The 17,977-nt window shown below is 42.7% G+C and overlaps 1 protein-coding gene across 1 annotated transcript; it reads right to left on the bottom strand.

Moving 5' to 3' along the window:
• Positions 1 to 2,358: 2,358 nt before the first annotated feature.
• Positions 2,359 to 16,506, bottom strand: LOC148828723 (uncharacterized). Its single transcript, XM_088924475.1, has 16 exons — positions 16,453 to 16,506; positions 15,746 to 15,868; positions 14,969 to 15,130; positions 14,656 to 14,745; positions 14,060 to 14,199; positions 13,180 to 13,231; positions 12,302 to 12,412; positions 11,731 to 11,827; positions 10,999 to 11,086; positions 10,401 to 10,437; positions 9,931 to 10,046; positions 7,401 to 9,867; positions 6,809 to 7,310; positions 3,169 to 6,524; positions 2,739 to 2,811; positions 2,359 to 2,471 (listed from the first exon to the last, which is right to left on the bottom strand). The coding sequence occupies exons 1-16, from the start codon at positions 16,504 to 16,506 to the stop codon at positions 2,359 to 2,361; spliced, it is 7,581 nt and encodes a 2,526-aa protein (XP_088780601.1).
• Positions 16,507 to 17,977: the final 1,471 nt, after the last annotated feature.

Below are 17,977 nucleotides of genomic sequence, written 5' to 3'. Positions count from 1 at the left end.
TAAACAATCTCTGCATCCCCCAAGACACAACATGGCGGCCGCCGTTTACAGGAGAATCGAAAGGCCATTGGTTCCTTTTTCCGTGATTGGCAACTTGTCAGCCAATCACTGAACGATATCGTGGACGTAAACGTAAAACGTAGCAAATAGGGCACAGCGAAATCCCCTTGGAGCGTAGGGCTTTCTGGGAAATGTGGTTTTAATAACAGGAAAATCAAAGAGGTCAGATTTAAAGGCATTTTTTCACACACAAAGGCAAACAGGTGCTTTTAAAGCCACAGTACAAATTAAAAGCTTCACGGATTGCTCTAGCTAAATGTCTTTTGTAATCTTTCTTTAAATTACTTTATTTTTACTCTTCATTGAATCAAGTGAAGATTCATTAGTCTGGAAAAGGAGTGCAGACCTATCAAAAAGGCTTAAAAAGGAACCAATTTTGAACAAGGTGTGAAGCTTCAAATGTGGGTGGAGATTAAGGATACTAGAAAAAGATGTGCTCACTATCATATTTATAATATCACTTAGTGTATAACGAACTGCAAAGTGCCCGTCCTCATCAAACTAGTTTTACAACATTAGTGAGAGTGAAAATCAATGCAGTTTTAGAACATTCTGTCTTGTAAAACAGAAGGATGCTATGCTTGTGTAAATAAATTAATACTGGTAGACAGGGTAACACAACCTAAGTCACTTTAGAGTGACAGTCCTACATTAAAGCTGCCTTGTTCAATGAAATAATGTTAATATGTAATAACCTGAATATTTAAATAAGATCACTTTATTGGCCACATACAATTTCTTGTATTAGGAATTTGTCTTTTTTGCACACCCCAGCTTGCTCTCCATGAGACACACAGAGAGAGAAGCTGGGGGTCAGACATTTATACAGCGCCTCTGGAGCAGCTGGGGTTAAGGGCCTTACTCAGGGGCTCAATGGAGTAGGTTCTAATGACATTACAATACTCTACTGCAGCATATTGACATGGAAAAATATAACAATATATGGGAATTTTAGACAGATCTCTTTTCCTTTCTCTGGAATAGCCCTGGTCCACCTCTACAGTGGGTATCTAGGCAGTAAATTGGCAATTGTAAAAATACAGGGAGAGTTTGTCCCAATTAGTATTTAAAAGATTAAAGAGATCCAGTCAACACAAAAAGTGACACCAGTGCTCTTTGCAAGAAGGAAAAAAACAAGATCTAGATCAGGAGCTCTTACTTAAACCAGATGCTAGAATATCACAGTAATTAAATAAATAAAAAAACATTAAATGGGCAGGACATATGATTACCCATTTGAATATACTTATTCCTGCACAAAAATATTGTCTCTGAAGATAGTTATCTGCAAAAAAAAATCAACAAACTGATGTTGCCAGCTATAGATAAAAAAGATACAAAATCCATAAACAGGTATAAGTCAAACCACATTTAAGCACAATCACAACACACATTGCACAGCAGAAACAGAAAACAGCTCTGGGGTCTAAGGAAATACGGCTTTTGTCTTCTTTTTCCTCCTTCTATACCCAGGGAATACAGGAGTAAAAGCTGGTTCAATTGAATTTCAGCGTCCAGTGACAGCAAATTCTCTTGTTTTCAGATAATTAAACCGGAACAGATGGCGCTATAAATGAGTAATCAAATCCAAAGAAGATTCTTTCCTTATGGGAAATATGGCATTGAAAAGGAGAAGGAGAAAGATGATTGACTTGAAAGCAGAAGGCAGAAGCTGCGGAATATTGTCTCAGATAATGAAGGCTGAAGCTAATGTGATGTGATGGACCTGCTTTTCACAAAGTAATAATAAAAACGTCCAAACCAATGCACTTAGAACATAGTCCACATTCAATCTGCTTTCAAGCTATGAGACAGACAAGAATGTTGATAATGAAAATCTTTATTGATTAAACTTATCATTAAACAGTAGTCTTCCCTTGCGGTAAAGTAAAGGTACAGTTGGTGACCCTGGGTTGAGACAGACAAGGCCAGGGTAAACGAAGCCCCACAGCACCACACTAACTCCTCCTGACCAGGTGCCCGGTGAGGCGGGGAGGAGGTCGTCTGAGCTGACCCCCATCCTCCTGGGAGCTGACATTTTTGGTACCAGCTGTGCTGGCCAATAAGTTCATTGTAGGAGAAATGTCTGGGCTGGGGATGCAATTGGGGAACATCTGGGGATTTTAGTTAAACCATGTGGTGTAATTTGGAGGGGGCAGATAAATTTGGTTTGAAAGAGAGCTAAATAACGGAGGGAGTATAAATGACGGAAGAAAATGAGGGCAAAAACATATGAAGCTCATATATTATTTTTTTAAAATATTTTTAAATCCATTTTTTCTGTGTTTTTTTGATTGATTAGTCAGAGCGGTTTTTGACGCAGCACATTCCGCACACCGCCTTTCTGATTCTGGAGAAAAAACGTCGGACGCGGCTCTTCGATTTCTTTCTCTGAGTTTGCACGGCAACTTCTGAAAAAAACAAAACAAAACGATTTTTTTAAACATTTTTTTACCGTTGGAGTCACTTTTAGTTTTGGAACAAAATCTGTCTGTTTTGTAAAAACGCGTGGCATATCTGTCAAATTTTGCAGAAACTCAAGAAGCTATTGTTTATACGCTCCTACCCCTACCCCCTACCCCTTCAATGCAGGATCCTTGTGTGGGATAACATTTTGGAGTCAGATATCCATCTTCTCCCTCAGTTATTATACAGTTAATAAGCACTAAGGGACGTACCTATTGGGGGTTCGTCAGATTGCTCCCCAGACTCTACATCTTCATTGACTTCATCTGCAATTGCAAGCTGTGTCTGAAACAGAAAGAAACAGAAACACCGTTACAAAAACCACCCCAAACTGCTTTCAGGAAACGAAATTCAAAGATTCTAAATACTGCAGAGGTTCAGGGAGAGCATGAAATCTAGTTTTTCTTTCAATGATTAAACACAGCAGCATTCGTTTTTAAAATTAATGATGACTTGCATCTTAACCTCTCGACTGCCCATAGTTGTTGCAAAGTTCCTGCTTTTTTAAAGACAAGACAAAACTATAATTATATGCGTTCTTGAAAGCAAATGCCAACATCTAATCATCCCACTTTAAGCTTTAAGCCTTTACCAGCTGTAAGCATGCTCTACTTTCTTGGGAAGACATTAAATCTGCATTGCCTCTGTTTGTACCTGTACATCATGGGGTGTTTCATCCAGCCCGGCAGCCTGTGTGTCTTCCTGTCCCTCACTGTCCGGGGCCTCCAGGGGACCGATAGGTGCTGCAGTGTCAGGTTCCTGTGGGAGGCTGGCCATGATTTTCTCAAACGCCTCACTGAGGGTAATCTTGTTGTCAGTATCAACAGGGACCAGCTGGGCCACCTTTTTTGAAATCTCTCCAATCTGTTGGATGCTAAATGCAGGTCTAGTGTCATTGATAGGATGAACAGATTTGCCACACAAAAGCAATTTCTTGGTCACCATTCTGGAGACCTTCCAGTGCTTGGCCTTGCTCTCATAGATGGTATCAACCGAGAAAATACCTTGTTTCTGGGAGCTCTGTGTGAGCTCATGGTAGACTGAATCTGCTATCTTATGGACCATTCGCTCCTCTGCCTTTTTGTTCATTCTTGTGTTGAAGTGGCTAAAGACATTGTCTCTTCCCTCTGATAACGCAATGTCCTTCATCACTGATCTCAGCAGTGTATCTTCCAGTTCATTCCGCTTAGAGATGAGTTCCTTATCATTGACTGGCATAATAGGGCACAGTTTCCACAGCAAAATGTTCAGAATGTCTCTTATGAAATGTTCAGGCACAAAAAACATTTGATATGAGGCTGCAAGAGACAAGTTTATCCTGGGTTTTATAGAAGCAAAAGGATCCACCTTGCATAGTTCTAATCTGTCTTGAGGCATAAGAAAACTTCCAGGTTTTATTGAACCGAGAAGGATTGCTTGCTGACGCCTCAAGAAAGTCACGGCATAATCTTCTGCCCCTTTCTTGCAGGCTGTATCTGTCTGCCTCGGAGCAGTGCTGATGATCTTGTGAGACTCATGGGATAATGGACTGTAATGGACACTAACTGAACTGTATAGTTTCAATAATTCACGGATAACAGAGGTGGGTATTTTGTTGATTACTGACTGACTTCTGGTTGCAACTGCTTTCTGGAGATCAGGCTTGGGGCCAATAGTCTCAATCATTTCCCTGTGAATGGAATTCACTACCTCTTTAATTACAGAAAGTGGAGGAAAGCCATTCTCATCTCCCTCTTCACTTCCAATAGACACTCCTTGCATCTGGGACAACTCACTCTGTGTCTTCTCAGCCAGGTGCAGGGCAACCTCGCTGAGCTGCGATTTCGTCAGGCAGTCTGGATGCCAATAGAAGTCGTGGGGAGGTGCTACAACAGGGTGCAGTTTCAGAAGAAGTCTGGCGATGATGTTCTCAATCAGTCCAAATGGCAAGACAATATCCACAGTGGTGGGGGAGGGAACTGTTGCAATCACATCCTTCTGTTCACTGGGCGATGAAGTCAAATCCCTGTCAGTAGACTGGGAGTCCTTTTCGGGGACAAAAGCAGGGGGCACAATCGCGCACATGTCTGTTTTCCTTTTTATTATCTCATTGACCACAAACTGAACAATGTCTTTGTAGACTGACTTATTCTTGGATGCCACTCCAAATTGGAGAATCAGCTTGGAGCCAGATTTCTGCACCAGCTGCTGAAGAACAGATTGCACAATTCTTGTAATGTTGAGTGGTTTGTAACAGCTGCTTCCTTCTGTATCCTGGGTGATCTTCATCCCCGGAACAGTTGACAGCGTCTTCACTACATCATCAAAGAGGGGGCTAACAGGCAAGCTGGACCCAGCCGGACAGGGCTGCTCTCCTTCTTTGAACAGGTTAGGGTGCATTTCCAGTAGCAGCCTAGTTATAATTTCCTTCACCGTTTCACAATTTATCTCACATGCTTCACAGGAGAGCACAGATGATTCTGATGGTAAACTTTCACTGCTGGTGGACCCAACATCACTCAATGCAGACTTGAGAACTTTGCGGGTTTCTCCACTGGAGTGGGACTGGATGGATGAGGTAGAGCTAGAGATTGAGCTGGATGAGGATTCACATCCCGAAAGAAAGATCTCGTAGATCTGCTTCACAACGGCCGCTCTGATTGCGGTGGTGACTTCCTCACTCCCAGATTTTACTGCCTTCTGCAGTGAAGCTGAGGAGCCACTCTGTTGCACTAGGTCCTGGTGAGCTGAGTTGACGGCTTTTCTCACACTGGAAGGTTGAGAGTGGAGGACTCTCTTTTCAGTGCCTTGCTCTTTCACGCCTGCACTTCTTGTCTGGTCAGGGGAGAGGTCCTCCAGTACAGACTTCACTAAACCTGCTGCAATGTCATTAAGAGCTGAACTGTATCTGTTCTGCTTTTCTTCATCACGTGTCCAGCAATTAGAGCTTATTTTGAGGAGCAACTTGGTAATGATGTCCTCTACAATATCAGATGCTATGATGGACACACAAGTGGAGGGTTCTGGGTGTTTAATGATTTGTTCTTGGGCAGTGGTTGACACCACACTAGATTCACTGCTTTTGCAAGCAGACTGAGATGGGGCTGAATCCTTTCCAGTTGTTTTCTGAAGTTTGAAAACCTTCCTAGCTATTGAACTGGCTATCATTTTGACCACAGCCTCACTTTTTGAAGCTACAGCTTCCTGCAATGTGTCAGAACCAATATGGTACAACAAGACCTTGTACACAAAGATGGCGACCCTGTTAACAGTGCTTGTTTCGTGGAATATATTCTTCTGACCAGCTTGTTTGTCTACGACTATCCCCTCGATTTCTGCCAATTCTTTCAGGACAAAGTCAGAAAGATCCAAAGCAATTTGACTCACAGAGGAAGTGGAGGGAAGATCCTTGTCATCTGAAGAGTCTGATTTTCCTAAATTGTCGTGGTAAATTTTCATCATCAGACAGGACAGAATATCTTGCACTACTTCAGAGTTCAGTATAATGACTTCTGAAGACTCTACTGATCTGTAGGATGAGGAAGATGAAGAAGAAGAATTCTGACTGGCCTCTGACTCAGATTTCTGATTTTGTTCAGATGCAGAGGCAGATGATGGGTCAGCTTTGGTATCTATCTCAGCTTCCAATACCTTTGCTGCTCCTTTTTCTTGTTCTTTGATGGATTTTGAACTCTCTTTTGCAAAGCATTTCGGCTTTTCATATTTGGGGGGCTTAGATGGGGTTTTTGGATGTACCATGATTGTTGTACAACGGTACATATCTGATGTTTTTCTTTCTCCTGAGGAGCCCTCAGTGAATATTTTGGGCCTCACTACTTTTTCATCTGAATTATTTTCAGGATCTCTAGATGTCCCTTTAACTTCAGTGGGTTTGCCATCAGCTTTGGAAGACTTTCTAATGGCTCTGCCTCGCTCTTCCTGCATGTTGTTACTGGGGCTGCTGTTAGCATCCTTGTTCCGTTTATTACAGCTGTGTGAACTGGCTTGCTTGCTGCCACCTGCAATCAGAAAGGCACTTTTATGCTTACACAATGTTCACTGCAGCAAAATAAAATGATCTGAAAGCTTAATTTACACTGACTGAAGTCATTTTAAAGATTAAAATACGTAAGATGCTAAGATTTAGTTAAATAACCGACATAGTTTCCTGGCCTGTAACTTTCCAGTGCTTAAATGAAAAAAAAAACAACCCTTAGTCACTGCATCTACTTCCCATTTCCCACGAGTACTTTGCCCTTTGTGGTTAAGAGAACAAAGAATCCCTAGTTAATTAAATGCTTACCTTGATCCTCAATGCATGTTGTCCCGGTTTCATAGGTGATGCCAGGCATGAGAGTTCCCATCACAGTTTTCACCAGCAGGTTGGAGAAAGCCACAAGTATCTCGTGGTATTCCTCTGAATCTGGCCAACCACGCTCCCCAGGCCTCTGGGGTCTGTCTTCCTCTGCCGGCAAGGATTTGTCACCTGAAAGCTTGTGCCTGAAAACCTGTCGCCTCCTCTCCCTCTCATCTGAAGGACAGCTCTTCTGCTTCTGCCTTAACTCACTTGATAGAAGCTCATTGAAGAGAAAGCACTCTGTCAGTAGCTTTTTGACAAATTTGTCCACAACTGATTTTAGAAGCTGAACTGAGGTTGTTGAGATCTTTGCAGCAAAGAAATAGGGTTGGATGTCTTCAGTCAAAGTGGAGCTGTTCCTACTGGACTGCAAGCTTGCAGTGTCACGGGCCTCTTCATGACCACTTCCAGTGGGCCTAGTAAGCACAGGTTTGACATCAACTGGGATCTGTGAAACATTCCCAGATGAGGGAGTTAGTTTCTCTTTTGGTACTGGTCTAAAGAGAGCCTCTGAAACTGGGAAGCCATCCTTCATCACTTTTGCACTTCCATGGCTTTCAGAACTCAACTCTTCCACAGCAACCTTTTGGACGACTACCTCTGTTTTATTCCCATGAGGCTCAAGCACCAACTTCTCAAAGGTGGGAGCTGTGACACGCTTAAATGTATGCTTGGCTGTTTTCAGGTTCTTAGCCTTGGCCCCAAACTTCTCATCAAGGAGCGATGTGACGGATGATGAAACAGGGTCACGGAATCTGTCCAGCTCTGGAAGGGAGTCACAGGGGCTAAGAGTGTATCTGATCTGGGGGGATGTGTACGCCACTGTGGCAGGGTCCTTCACGCTTTCAATTAGGTTGGTAAACATGACTTCTGTAATGATTGTTGACACTTGGTCAATTGTCAAAGTTGCCTCTTTCCCATGTTTGGCTCTATAGGCTCTCTCAGTCTTGACTGATCGCAGGATCTGACTGACAACATTCTTCACATCAACAGGGCTGTTTGACTGCCTCTCCTGAGCATCCTGGCGCATTCCTAAAGGTCCTGAATTTCCAATCAAGCCATTAGAAGTACCTGCACTTGTTGAAGGACTTCTGTTAGTATCAGTTTCTTGAGTACTGACTCTAGCTGGTGCTGAGCCTGGGGTCAAGGCAGAAATCAGCTCTAGGGAATCCACAGAACAGGGACTTTTGCTGGATGATAATTTCCAAGAACTAGATGATGACAACATATCTTGGCTTACAAAGGCTTTGAGTTTGTTCACAACTGTGTTTACAAGCTGTCCAGAGACTAACTGGATCTGGGACAATGAAAATGACATTCCAGAGGCTACTGTATCAACTGAACCACTGTCCAGGGACATTGATTGGACAAATGTTCTGAGTTTAAACTCACTTTCTTTTGAGCAAGTAGTGTCAGCAGAGCCCGAGGCATCAACAAGTTTCTTAAGAATAGCGTTCACAATATCCCATGCCACTAAAATCACTTCAGAAGAAGATGAGCCTGACGATTTATCTTCATCACAATGGCTCTGTAACCCAGTTTCCTTAGATTCTCTGCTCCTCACATCATCAAGAGGAGACAAGGTGGATTTAAGGTGTATAAATTTGGCAGCTGCTTTTTCAATAATGTCACAAACTGGCTGAACCACTGCTCTTCGGAATTTTGATTTAAAAATGTCAAAAATCTCTGCCATACCTTCATTGCTGGATAAGTCTATATGGGACTGCACAGTACTCGCTTGTCGGATGACAGTCTCAGAAGGTGCTTTCCCACTCTTCATCATAATCACTGAGGTCTTTGAGGCTTTGTCCCAAGAATCTCTGTTTTTCAGCTGAGCCAGGACAGATGTCACAATCTCACGGGCCTGAAGACTTTCTTTAGATTGCTCTTCCCCTGACAAAAATTTCAGGAGATCTTCTTCATCCATCTGGCACTTAATTTCCTGGAATATGGCACTGACAACCTGTATGCTTTGGAGGTTTCTGTCTGTGCTATCACATATTGCACTTTCGGAAGATGTCTTAAAATCAGATTTCTGTTTCTTCTTGCCTCCTAATTTGGGAGCAGTCTGTAGCTGGATTTCAGAGGGTGGTGATTTTACCTCTATTTTGACATCATTTTCTTCTTCTGTTTCTGTATTAATCTTTTTCAGGATCAAGGAAATTATCTCATGGGCAAAGACCCCTAGGTCTGCGTCCAGCTCATCATTTTCCACTTTTGGTACCTGAGATCTCATCTCCAATGGGTGCCCTCCCAGAAGCCTACAGGTGGAGCTGGACTCCCCAAAACTGCTCACAAAGGGCTGACCTCCTACTGAGATACATTGTAAAGTCAGGTTGGAAGGTTGGCAATCCTGGGAGCCTGAGGCTTCACCATCTACCTTCTTATCTGGCAATGCAGATGCTTTCTCAAGACTGGATTTCACCCTTTCAAGGACGGTGTCCACAATGTTATTAGAATAAAGGTTGCTTCTGGAGCTACTGAGAAGGGACCCTGGTCCACGACAGGGTGCCACCTGCACGTCTGCCCCTGCAGCCTGTGATTTCACCGTCTCCACTGCCCTGCAAACCACATGCCACACAATGCTCTTCACCTTTTGGATAAAGGCCTTGTCATGGGAGAGTGGTATCGTTTCTTCAGTTTTGGCCTCGGGCTGGAGACAACTGACAATGTCCACTGCTTTGTTAATGATATCCCACACAATGCTCTCCGCCTTCTTGATTTGTGATGGAGAGGGGAGGGCCAAAAGCTTAGTCTCTGGTGTCATGAGCCTCATGTCTTCCTCTGTTGGGGTAGCAGAGGCACTGCTTTGAGGTTTAATCTCCCTGGGGGAATCCTGCCCTGTCTCCGGGCTACTTATACTGACTGACGGGGACGCATCAGAGGTCTTCCCAGAAGTAAGAGGTGAGGGGTACAACCAACTCTGAAGAACAGAACTGCTGCTCTCTGCTCCACCCAGATCGGCGGCTTCTGAACAGCTGATGTTGCTCCGTGGGTGTGCACCGCTCCAGCGCTGGAGTGAGGCTGGCCGACTGGGGCCACTGGAACTACCGGGAAGGCTAGTGGACCCCCCCCGCCTTTCTTCCTCAAACTCCCGGATGGCAGGAATTAAAATGTTGCTCACTTCCCCCACCACCCACTCCACTATGTTCTTTCCAACAGGGCTGAGCTCCTCCGCTGTAATCTGTTTACAACAAAGTGAAGCAAAGGACATGTACAGAAAAGAATTCCTAAAAGCAGTAAAATCAAATTCGCATGGTTTGTACTATCATCTGGGATGTAAAAAAATTAGAAGGGCTACTTAGATGTCTCTTTTAGTTTCTTTAAGATGACTCCAAACTGACAAACGTGACACATGCTAGCAACATACATGTTCTACTTCCAACTTGGTGTGCTTTGGTTTTGCTGCACTACAGGCTGCAGAGCTGCATGACTTGACTTTCTATGTATTTTGCACTTGTGCCACAAGGATATAGCACACAATGGAGCAAACAATATGCAAAATACATATACTTATACACATATACAAAATACTTACAGTCTGTTTGAAATGTTCCGCCAATCTCTTCATTTCCCTGTATAAACAGAAGTGCAGTTTAGACACTTATCACAGTGGGCACAGACAGGGGTTATAATCAATGTTATAGACTCAACCACAGAATACATAAACCCACAAACAATGAACAATTAAGCAGTGTATCACTACAGGTGCTATACAGCTGTAGATCCCAGCTCCTTGGTGTTTATAAACAGTTATAACGTAGAATGATTTTAGGTTTCATCTTAATTTCCTTCCATTAATAAGGACTGTGATTATGTGACAAAATACAAAATTATTTTAAGGGAGATTAGGTTAATGTATGGTTAATTCTATTCAGAAGTTTTAGATCCCCAGCTTTAATTAAAACATGGACTTTTTATGGCCAACAGAGACGAGAGCTGCCTTTGAATCATCGATCAGAAATTGTCAAGAACTTTAATAATGATGCAATTTCACAACAAATTCTGTTTAGATCTAATGCAAAAATACAGTGCTAAATAAAAACACACTACATAGAAACTCTCAGACAAAAAAAGAGATAATTCTAGCTCCATGTGTTGCCTTTAAACAGAGAGTACATTTAAAAGACACTCACAGATCAAACTGGACCTTGCTGTAGGAGGACTGAGACTCTAAGAGAGAACTCATGTCTGCGTCAGATGGGGATGAGAAGATCTCTGTTTCTAAAGGGTGGAGAAACAGGGGTACATTCAAAACCTGATCCTATCTAGAACAGACAGAAAAGACTATCTAAACTCATTTTCTAAGCTTCAGCATAAGAACTGTGACTACATCCATTCATCTTCATTAAACACTTTATTCGCAGAGCATCACGTTGAGTGGAGACAAACCCAAAGCCCGCAGGGGGCAACATGCTAATTAACCTTAACAGCATGTCTTTGGACTGTGGTTGGAAACCACCCACACAGACAAAAGAAGACCATGCAGACTCCTCACAACACCCAATCGGACTACATATTCGGAAAACATAAAATCAGAACCTGACATCAATCCTTCAGCTTCTCTGCTGTGTCTTTCATCAGTATTTTGATACATGCTTATGATTTTTTATGAGCTACACGTACATAGCCTTTCTCTTATCCTTTATTGAGAGAATCCTTAGGCTTATGATAGTTGGAATGGACTCAACTTTTTTATTCCATGATTGATTTGAACGTCATTGAGGATTTCCAGGCACCTGTGACAGATGACAGCATCCTCTGTTTGTCCTTAATGGACATTATAGACCACTGAAGTGGGGGGGCAGAGGGGCTTATTCTTTTGTAGGCTGTTGAAGAAGGTTGACTCTGGTGGCTCTATTTCTTACCCCAGTCCTGCGATCCACTGAACACGCTTGTGCAAGGGCTCAAAACAGGGGAGGGCACTTGGGTGGGTGGGGCATTCATACCCCCCCCTGTTATTTTCTGTATAGGAAGAAAAAATGGAATTCTTGAAATCAAAAGGCCAGTTCATCCTGCCACCTGAAACAGAGTATACTCTCCCCCATTGAAAACACCACTCCCTGCCTGTGTAGCAATGTGAATTACAAACATAAGAAAATCTCATGGTGGAAGCAGGCCTATCCTGTCTGGCCTCCTCCTCCATATGAGTGATGCTCAAGGCAGGCACTTGATGCAAGTATGGTTACTCGACCTGAACTCTGCTTTTTCTCTACACTCCCCCAGTGTCACTCTTATCCCAGCTCTGAAGCACAAACCATGGAAGGAACTTATCCGTTCCTTCGGATAAGTTGGTGTACGCTACAAGGTCTGAATGGTGATACACCTGCACACTCAAATAACTGTACCTCAGTGCAATCCTCCACTATGTGGGCCTCCACCGGCATCAGCAGAAGTAAAGACCTACCCCACCCCCATCATACCAAGAAGATTGGGTACCTTCGTAACTCCTGCTGCCCTGGGGTAGGTCCAGCGGCGCTCCAGCCGGAGCTCCCTGCGGGCTTCCACCTCCAGCTCCTGCAGCATGAGCCGCTCCTTCACCCTCCAGGTCTGGGCAGAAGACACAGGTCACATGACATGAGCGGAGCACGTGCAGTCTTGTGTAGCCAGCACAGGACCTTCATAGAGGCTCTCGATGAGAGGGCCTTCTCATTTTCCCCAAGCATGTACAGTTCTACATGATCGTGAACCTAACACATGGTATGACCTTTACAGTGACAAAAGTATTATTTTCAATGCTTATCCTTATTATTGGTCTTGAAACAGAAGTCTTAATTTAGTAGTTAGCAGTCAAGATATTAAATGTTGATATTGCATCACAATGTGTATGAATGCATTTAAATATCTTGTCAGACTTAATACTGACTATATAAAAGAGTGCAGTCAACTTAATATTTTATGTATTTCTTTTTATATTCATACATACATTTCATTCAGGCTCTCAGTTAATTACCTGGTTTTAATTATTTAATTACCTGCATAATTGTAATATCTCTAACCAGGCTCTACCCAAGTGCTTTAGAGGAAAATGTGTTAGAATGAATGTTTTGAGTAAATAGCTGTAAGATATTAAGAAAAGTGTATATGTCTAAAAGAATAATGATGTTAATTATTTAATAGATTCTGGCTGTAAGGAAAACCAGAATACACTGGGCACTGACCAAGAAAAGTGAGACCAAAGAAAAACACACCTGAACTGCGGAGTCTTTATAAATCAGTAAGATGAGCCCAGGCACAGATTAAAATGTACAATGAGAATGTTTTTCTGTTTTGCATTATACGATATAGTGTCCCAAATGAAAATGTATGACACTTACCAACTGAGTGTGGCTCAGGGGCCTCTCGTCTCTGGGCTTGCCATACTGCAGCCTTTGCATAAAACAGAACAGGGGTCACCACAACCAATCAATCAGTCAATCGATCAATCAGTCAGCCAGTCAGTGAGTCAGTCAATCTCAGTCCCTCAGGGCCAGGTGTCTTCTGGTTTTTGTTTTACCCAAGTTTCCCATGTCAATACTTATAAAAAAGTCTTATACATAACTGTACTTTTGATGAAGTGCATTCTTTCAGTAAACAACTTTTAAAAGACCTGAAGAAAAATATATTTTACATGTCTAGTTAACAAATAATTAAGTTAATAGTTAAACTGATAAACTCAGGTTTAACCAAAAGATGTCCCCCAGGAGGTCTGACATCCCTGATCTATCTAGTACCCATTGATGAGGCAGAAAAGGTAGAACTTCGCAGTTCTTCATTGTTGCCATATTTGGCTTAATATACAGTATTATGCAAAGCAGAACTGCAGCTCTCTTTAGTCTTTTCTGGATTTCAGAGCCCTCAGACAGGGAGAGCTCATTAATGTTCTCTTTCCCATCCAAGGGGTGTCCAGTCCTGGTGTGTGCAGGTCTTCAAGGGCTGTTTAAAAGCAGCAGCTGTACCCAAAGGGCTGGGAGAAGCAATTACCTTGGCCCTGTTAAGACAGGAACCAGCAGAGCTGCGATAAAAGCCTACAGACACCCCTGGACACCCCTCAAGCCCCGTCTATGTAAAAATCCATCCAATCAGTCATGAGTTCATGCATTTATCTGCCATATGCTTATTAATATTGTTATTATTCATCAGACTGTGTTGATATTGTCCAGCTTAAGAAAGCGAGCTGTGTGGTATGTCCGGGTGGACAGGTCAGTCCATTCTCACCGCATCCTGGCTGCCCTCTCCCCATCGCGGTACATGGTACTCCCATGCTCCAGGAGCCACTCCCTCATGTCACAGACGGACACATCCTGGGGGATCTCGTTCCTCTCCTGGAGGATGAGGAACTGCTTCACCAGCTCCTTCTGCAAGAGGAGACAGACAGTGAGCACAGGCCCTGTTCCTGATTAGCTATGACACAACAGGGGAGTTAAAGAAGCAAATGTAAAGATTTAAACTGTTTTAAGGGGGGGGGGGCTCAGAAACATTGCTTTACTTTGTCTGAGCTTTGTGCAGATCCTTCTTCTCCTTCACTGTGTCTTCTGTTCCGCTTTCTGAACAGGAAGAACATACGGCAAACAGGGGAAAGAATGCTTGTGCCATGTTATACTACTACTATTACTAATTATTCTTCTTCTTCTTCCCGAGTATCACAATAGCACCCACACACCCCTCTCTTGGGGGATGCCCAGCAGGTCAGGGGTTTTTAAGTGAGAAACTGCTGCACTACTTGAATGAAGGCAGGACACTGAGGTTAATGCCCCTGCTCTCTTGAATAGTGCCCTGCGATCTTTCAGGACCAAGATGCAGCCTTGACCTACCTGCTGTTCCAAATAGCTCTTCTCCCAGTCGAGCTTCACCGTGGCCAGGTACGCTCGGTACTGGTTGAACTCTTTTGGGGTGCAGATAACCTCAAAAAGCAAAGTCAGGGAAGAGGAACAGTGACTCACCAGGTACCATTAAGGCAGAACAGGAACATAATGATAAAAAATACGCTGGATTCAAAATGGAAGACTAAAAATAAGCAGAATTACACAACCTTTTAGACATTTTCTGTTTCCAACGTTGTGAAAATTGCAATTTACAATCACAGAAAGATTATGTACTGTTTAACATAGAGAGAGTTATTCTTACTTTCTTGTGTGGTGTTATTAAGCCCCTTTTAACCAGAAGCCTCTGCCTGTTTCTGTTGTTGAAATACTGCTTCAGGTTGGGGTCATGCAGGCTGTTGTAAGTAGAGTCAATCTGATGGCTGTTGGGATCTGTGAGCACGAAGCTGGCACTATCCTGATACAGCTGTAAAAGCAACACCTACACCTTAACCCACACCTGTTCAGGAACACCAGTGGCTGCAAAGCTGTCTGCATATTTTTTTATTTTTAAAATATACTTCATCTGAAAGTTGACCTCTGGACTGTGGTGCTGCTGAAGCCTTTTTGTCTGACAGTCAATTAATTTAAGGTCTCTGAAAGTCTTTTATTGATATTGCTTTGGAAACAGTCATCATCACTTAGTGGCAATCATCACACTATGATTTACACAAGTGAAAAAAACACCCATAAATACACAAATATTAAATAGATATTTGTGCACACTACTATATTATCACTGTATTAGAAGGATCTTAATCCTAGTGTAATTTGACAATATTGTTTATAATTATTTTAGTTATTAATAAGAAACATTCTGGTTCAGAAATCAAAACCCAGAAGTGGAAGCGAAGATGTGTGATACCCAGGGCTGCAGAAGTAAAAAACTGGCGTAATTCTGTCTGCGTTCTGGCTCCAGCATGTTACCCCATTTCTGCCCTTAAAAGTGCCCAGTTCTCTGTGCAGCAACATCAGTATCAAATGTAGCCATTATCTCAGGCTTGTTTCTCTGGCAGCTTTCTAACAGGCCTCCCCCACGCACCCTCTCGCTGAGGCTGGTGGTGTAGAAGGTGGTGCCGACTCCCGGGATGATGGGGACCTTGGCCCCCAGGGGCAGATCCAGCAGGAAGCGTTGCCCCTGTGCTCCAACGGGAGGATGAACCACCTGCGACAATTGACAGTGACACCGACTTAGAGTGGGCTTATTAAATTATTGATTGATTTTTTCCCCCCCTATTAGGGAAAATCAATTAGTAATTTACAAAACTGACACTTTGAAATGAGTGTGGGGGGTCTTTATAAAATAATTCATGCATTCAATATACTGTAGATGTTTTAATTATATTATAAGAGAATTAATCCAATAAAAACATGTACAGTACATTATGTGATGATTCTTTAATATAGTATATACTGTACATACTCTCAGTAACTATCATTGTAATTATTATAATAAATATTGTGAGAATAATAAAATATAATAATTATATAATTATTATGATTAATCCATATAGAGTCCTTCCTGAAACTGTTGCTAAAGAATATTTTATTAAATGTTTGCCAGTTTATGAATATATACGGTTACATGTGTAACCTAACAGAAATCTGAGTATATCTGGCATCCGCCCGTCTACGGAAGAAAACGAGTTAGTTTTACGAAGTCGTTGCCGTTACCAACTTTTTTATAACAACAACAAAAACCGATTCGAAAGTTACTCAAGCAAGAAAAAAACTCCCTCCTCTATTTACCCTACACCTCTTCGACATTTTCTTTTTCGTCCATGTTTTACGCTTTCCGCGCATCTCGTCTCTATACTGCTGCGCGTATGTTTGGGGGCCTCATATAAAAATAGCTGTGGATGCTACAGCAGCCATTGTGACGTCATAATAAGCAAGAAAGACGTCAGAGGCATGTCGGGGCGAGGGGGCACCCCCACACCCCGATGTCCACTAGGCCATTTCATTTTTCAAAGGCCTTTTTAATTAATATCTCATCTTCCATCGTACCCCCAAAATGGACTTTTTCACATCCATATAACATACGAACATAATTCATCTAATGACTAATTCAAATCGGACAATAACGCGAATGGAATAGGATCCAACTACCTCCTGATGTTACGGTATAATTATGCAAGTCGTTTTGTACGCCACCTACAGTATATATATATCGGTTGCTATTTTTCCTTTTATTAAAAAAAAAACCCTTACGTTGTCCACTTAAAAATGTAAGCCCACAAACCACGTAAACATCAATGTTTAGTTTGGGACACATTAACAAAGTACAGCGGAAGAATGCAAAGAATTAGCGACTGACACTTTGTAATGGGAGATACAGGTCTGCCCATTTTAAGTTGGGAATATTGAAAAGGCAAGAGCGAGAAAAGTCAATTAAATGCCTCCCTCTGCCGGCCCATTTCAGGACTGCTTTTTATTAAATCAAGGGTGTTGCGAGTCACCGTATTCACTTGCTACCTTGGGATATAGACGAACACACGCCTATAGCACACCTGCACAGCTCGGATTGAGAGTGTTTTGGATTTTCAGTGCAGTTTATTTCAGATCCGTACAATCCACTGATTCGGTTACCGAAATTGTTACTTAAAATGTACCGTATAAAAGTATACGATTGGTAAGCGGTATGAAAAAAAACTGCAACTGAAGCCCAAATTCGTGACTCACAGATCTGTTTTATCGAGGTAAATGTTTTAATCAGTTAGCCTTCATCCATCCAGATTTCGTCCGCTTTTGGTCTTAGATGAGGGTCGTTGGCCACGGACGCACACTTCACACACGTCTAGCACCGAAATCTAAAGCTTTGAAGCTGCGAAGAATGTCATATGTTATTTGGACGCTAACTGTCTTCGATGTTATTGACTTCACGAACACCAAGTTAGTTGAAAACATGATTTATCCAGTGGACGGGCGGGCGGGCGCCCCGGTGCGGTTACCTGTCATGGCGAAGCCCGCGCCGCGAGGGGGAAGCCGTTAAGACCTCCCGAGAGGGCTCGAGCTCGGCTCGACCCGTTTTCCGTTGGGCTCGAGCCGTCAGCGCTGGCGCCGCCCGTACATCCGCGACGGCCTTCATAACGGGGCGCTTTCCGTTGTTTTGTTTTTTTTACTCCTCTTAAAAACCGCGAACTTAACCTAACTTCGCTCCACATCTTTCAGTTTTCCGCCGTTGTGACATGTTGTGTTCGGTTTGCGTACTTACACACTGTGGTAATCTGCCTGATTTTAACACATCACCTCACATAACTTACACAACGGTTAT

Source organism: Atractosteus spatula, chromosome 9 (assembly GCF_055471065.1).
Source record: "Atractosteus spatula isolate fAtrSpa1 chromosome 9, fAtrSpa1.hap1, whole genome shotgun sequence".
Classification (NCBI taxonomy): Eukaryota; Metazoa; Chordata; class Actinopteri; order Semionotiformes; family Lepisosteidae; genus Atractosteus; species Atractosteus spatula.
The sequence above is the reverse complement of the archived record's forward strand: the minus strand, read 5'-3'. Positions and strand labels throughout refer to the sequence as shown.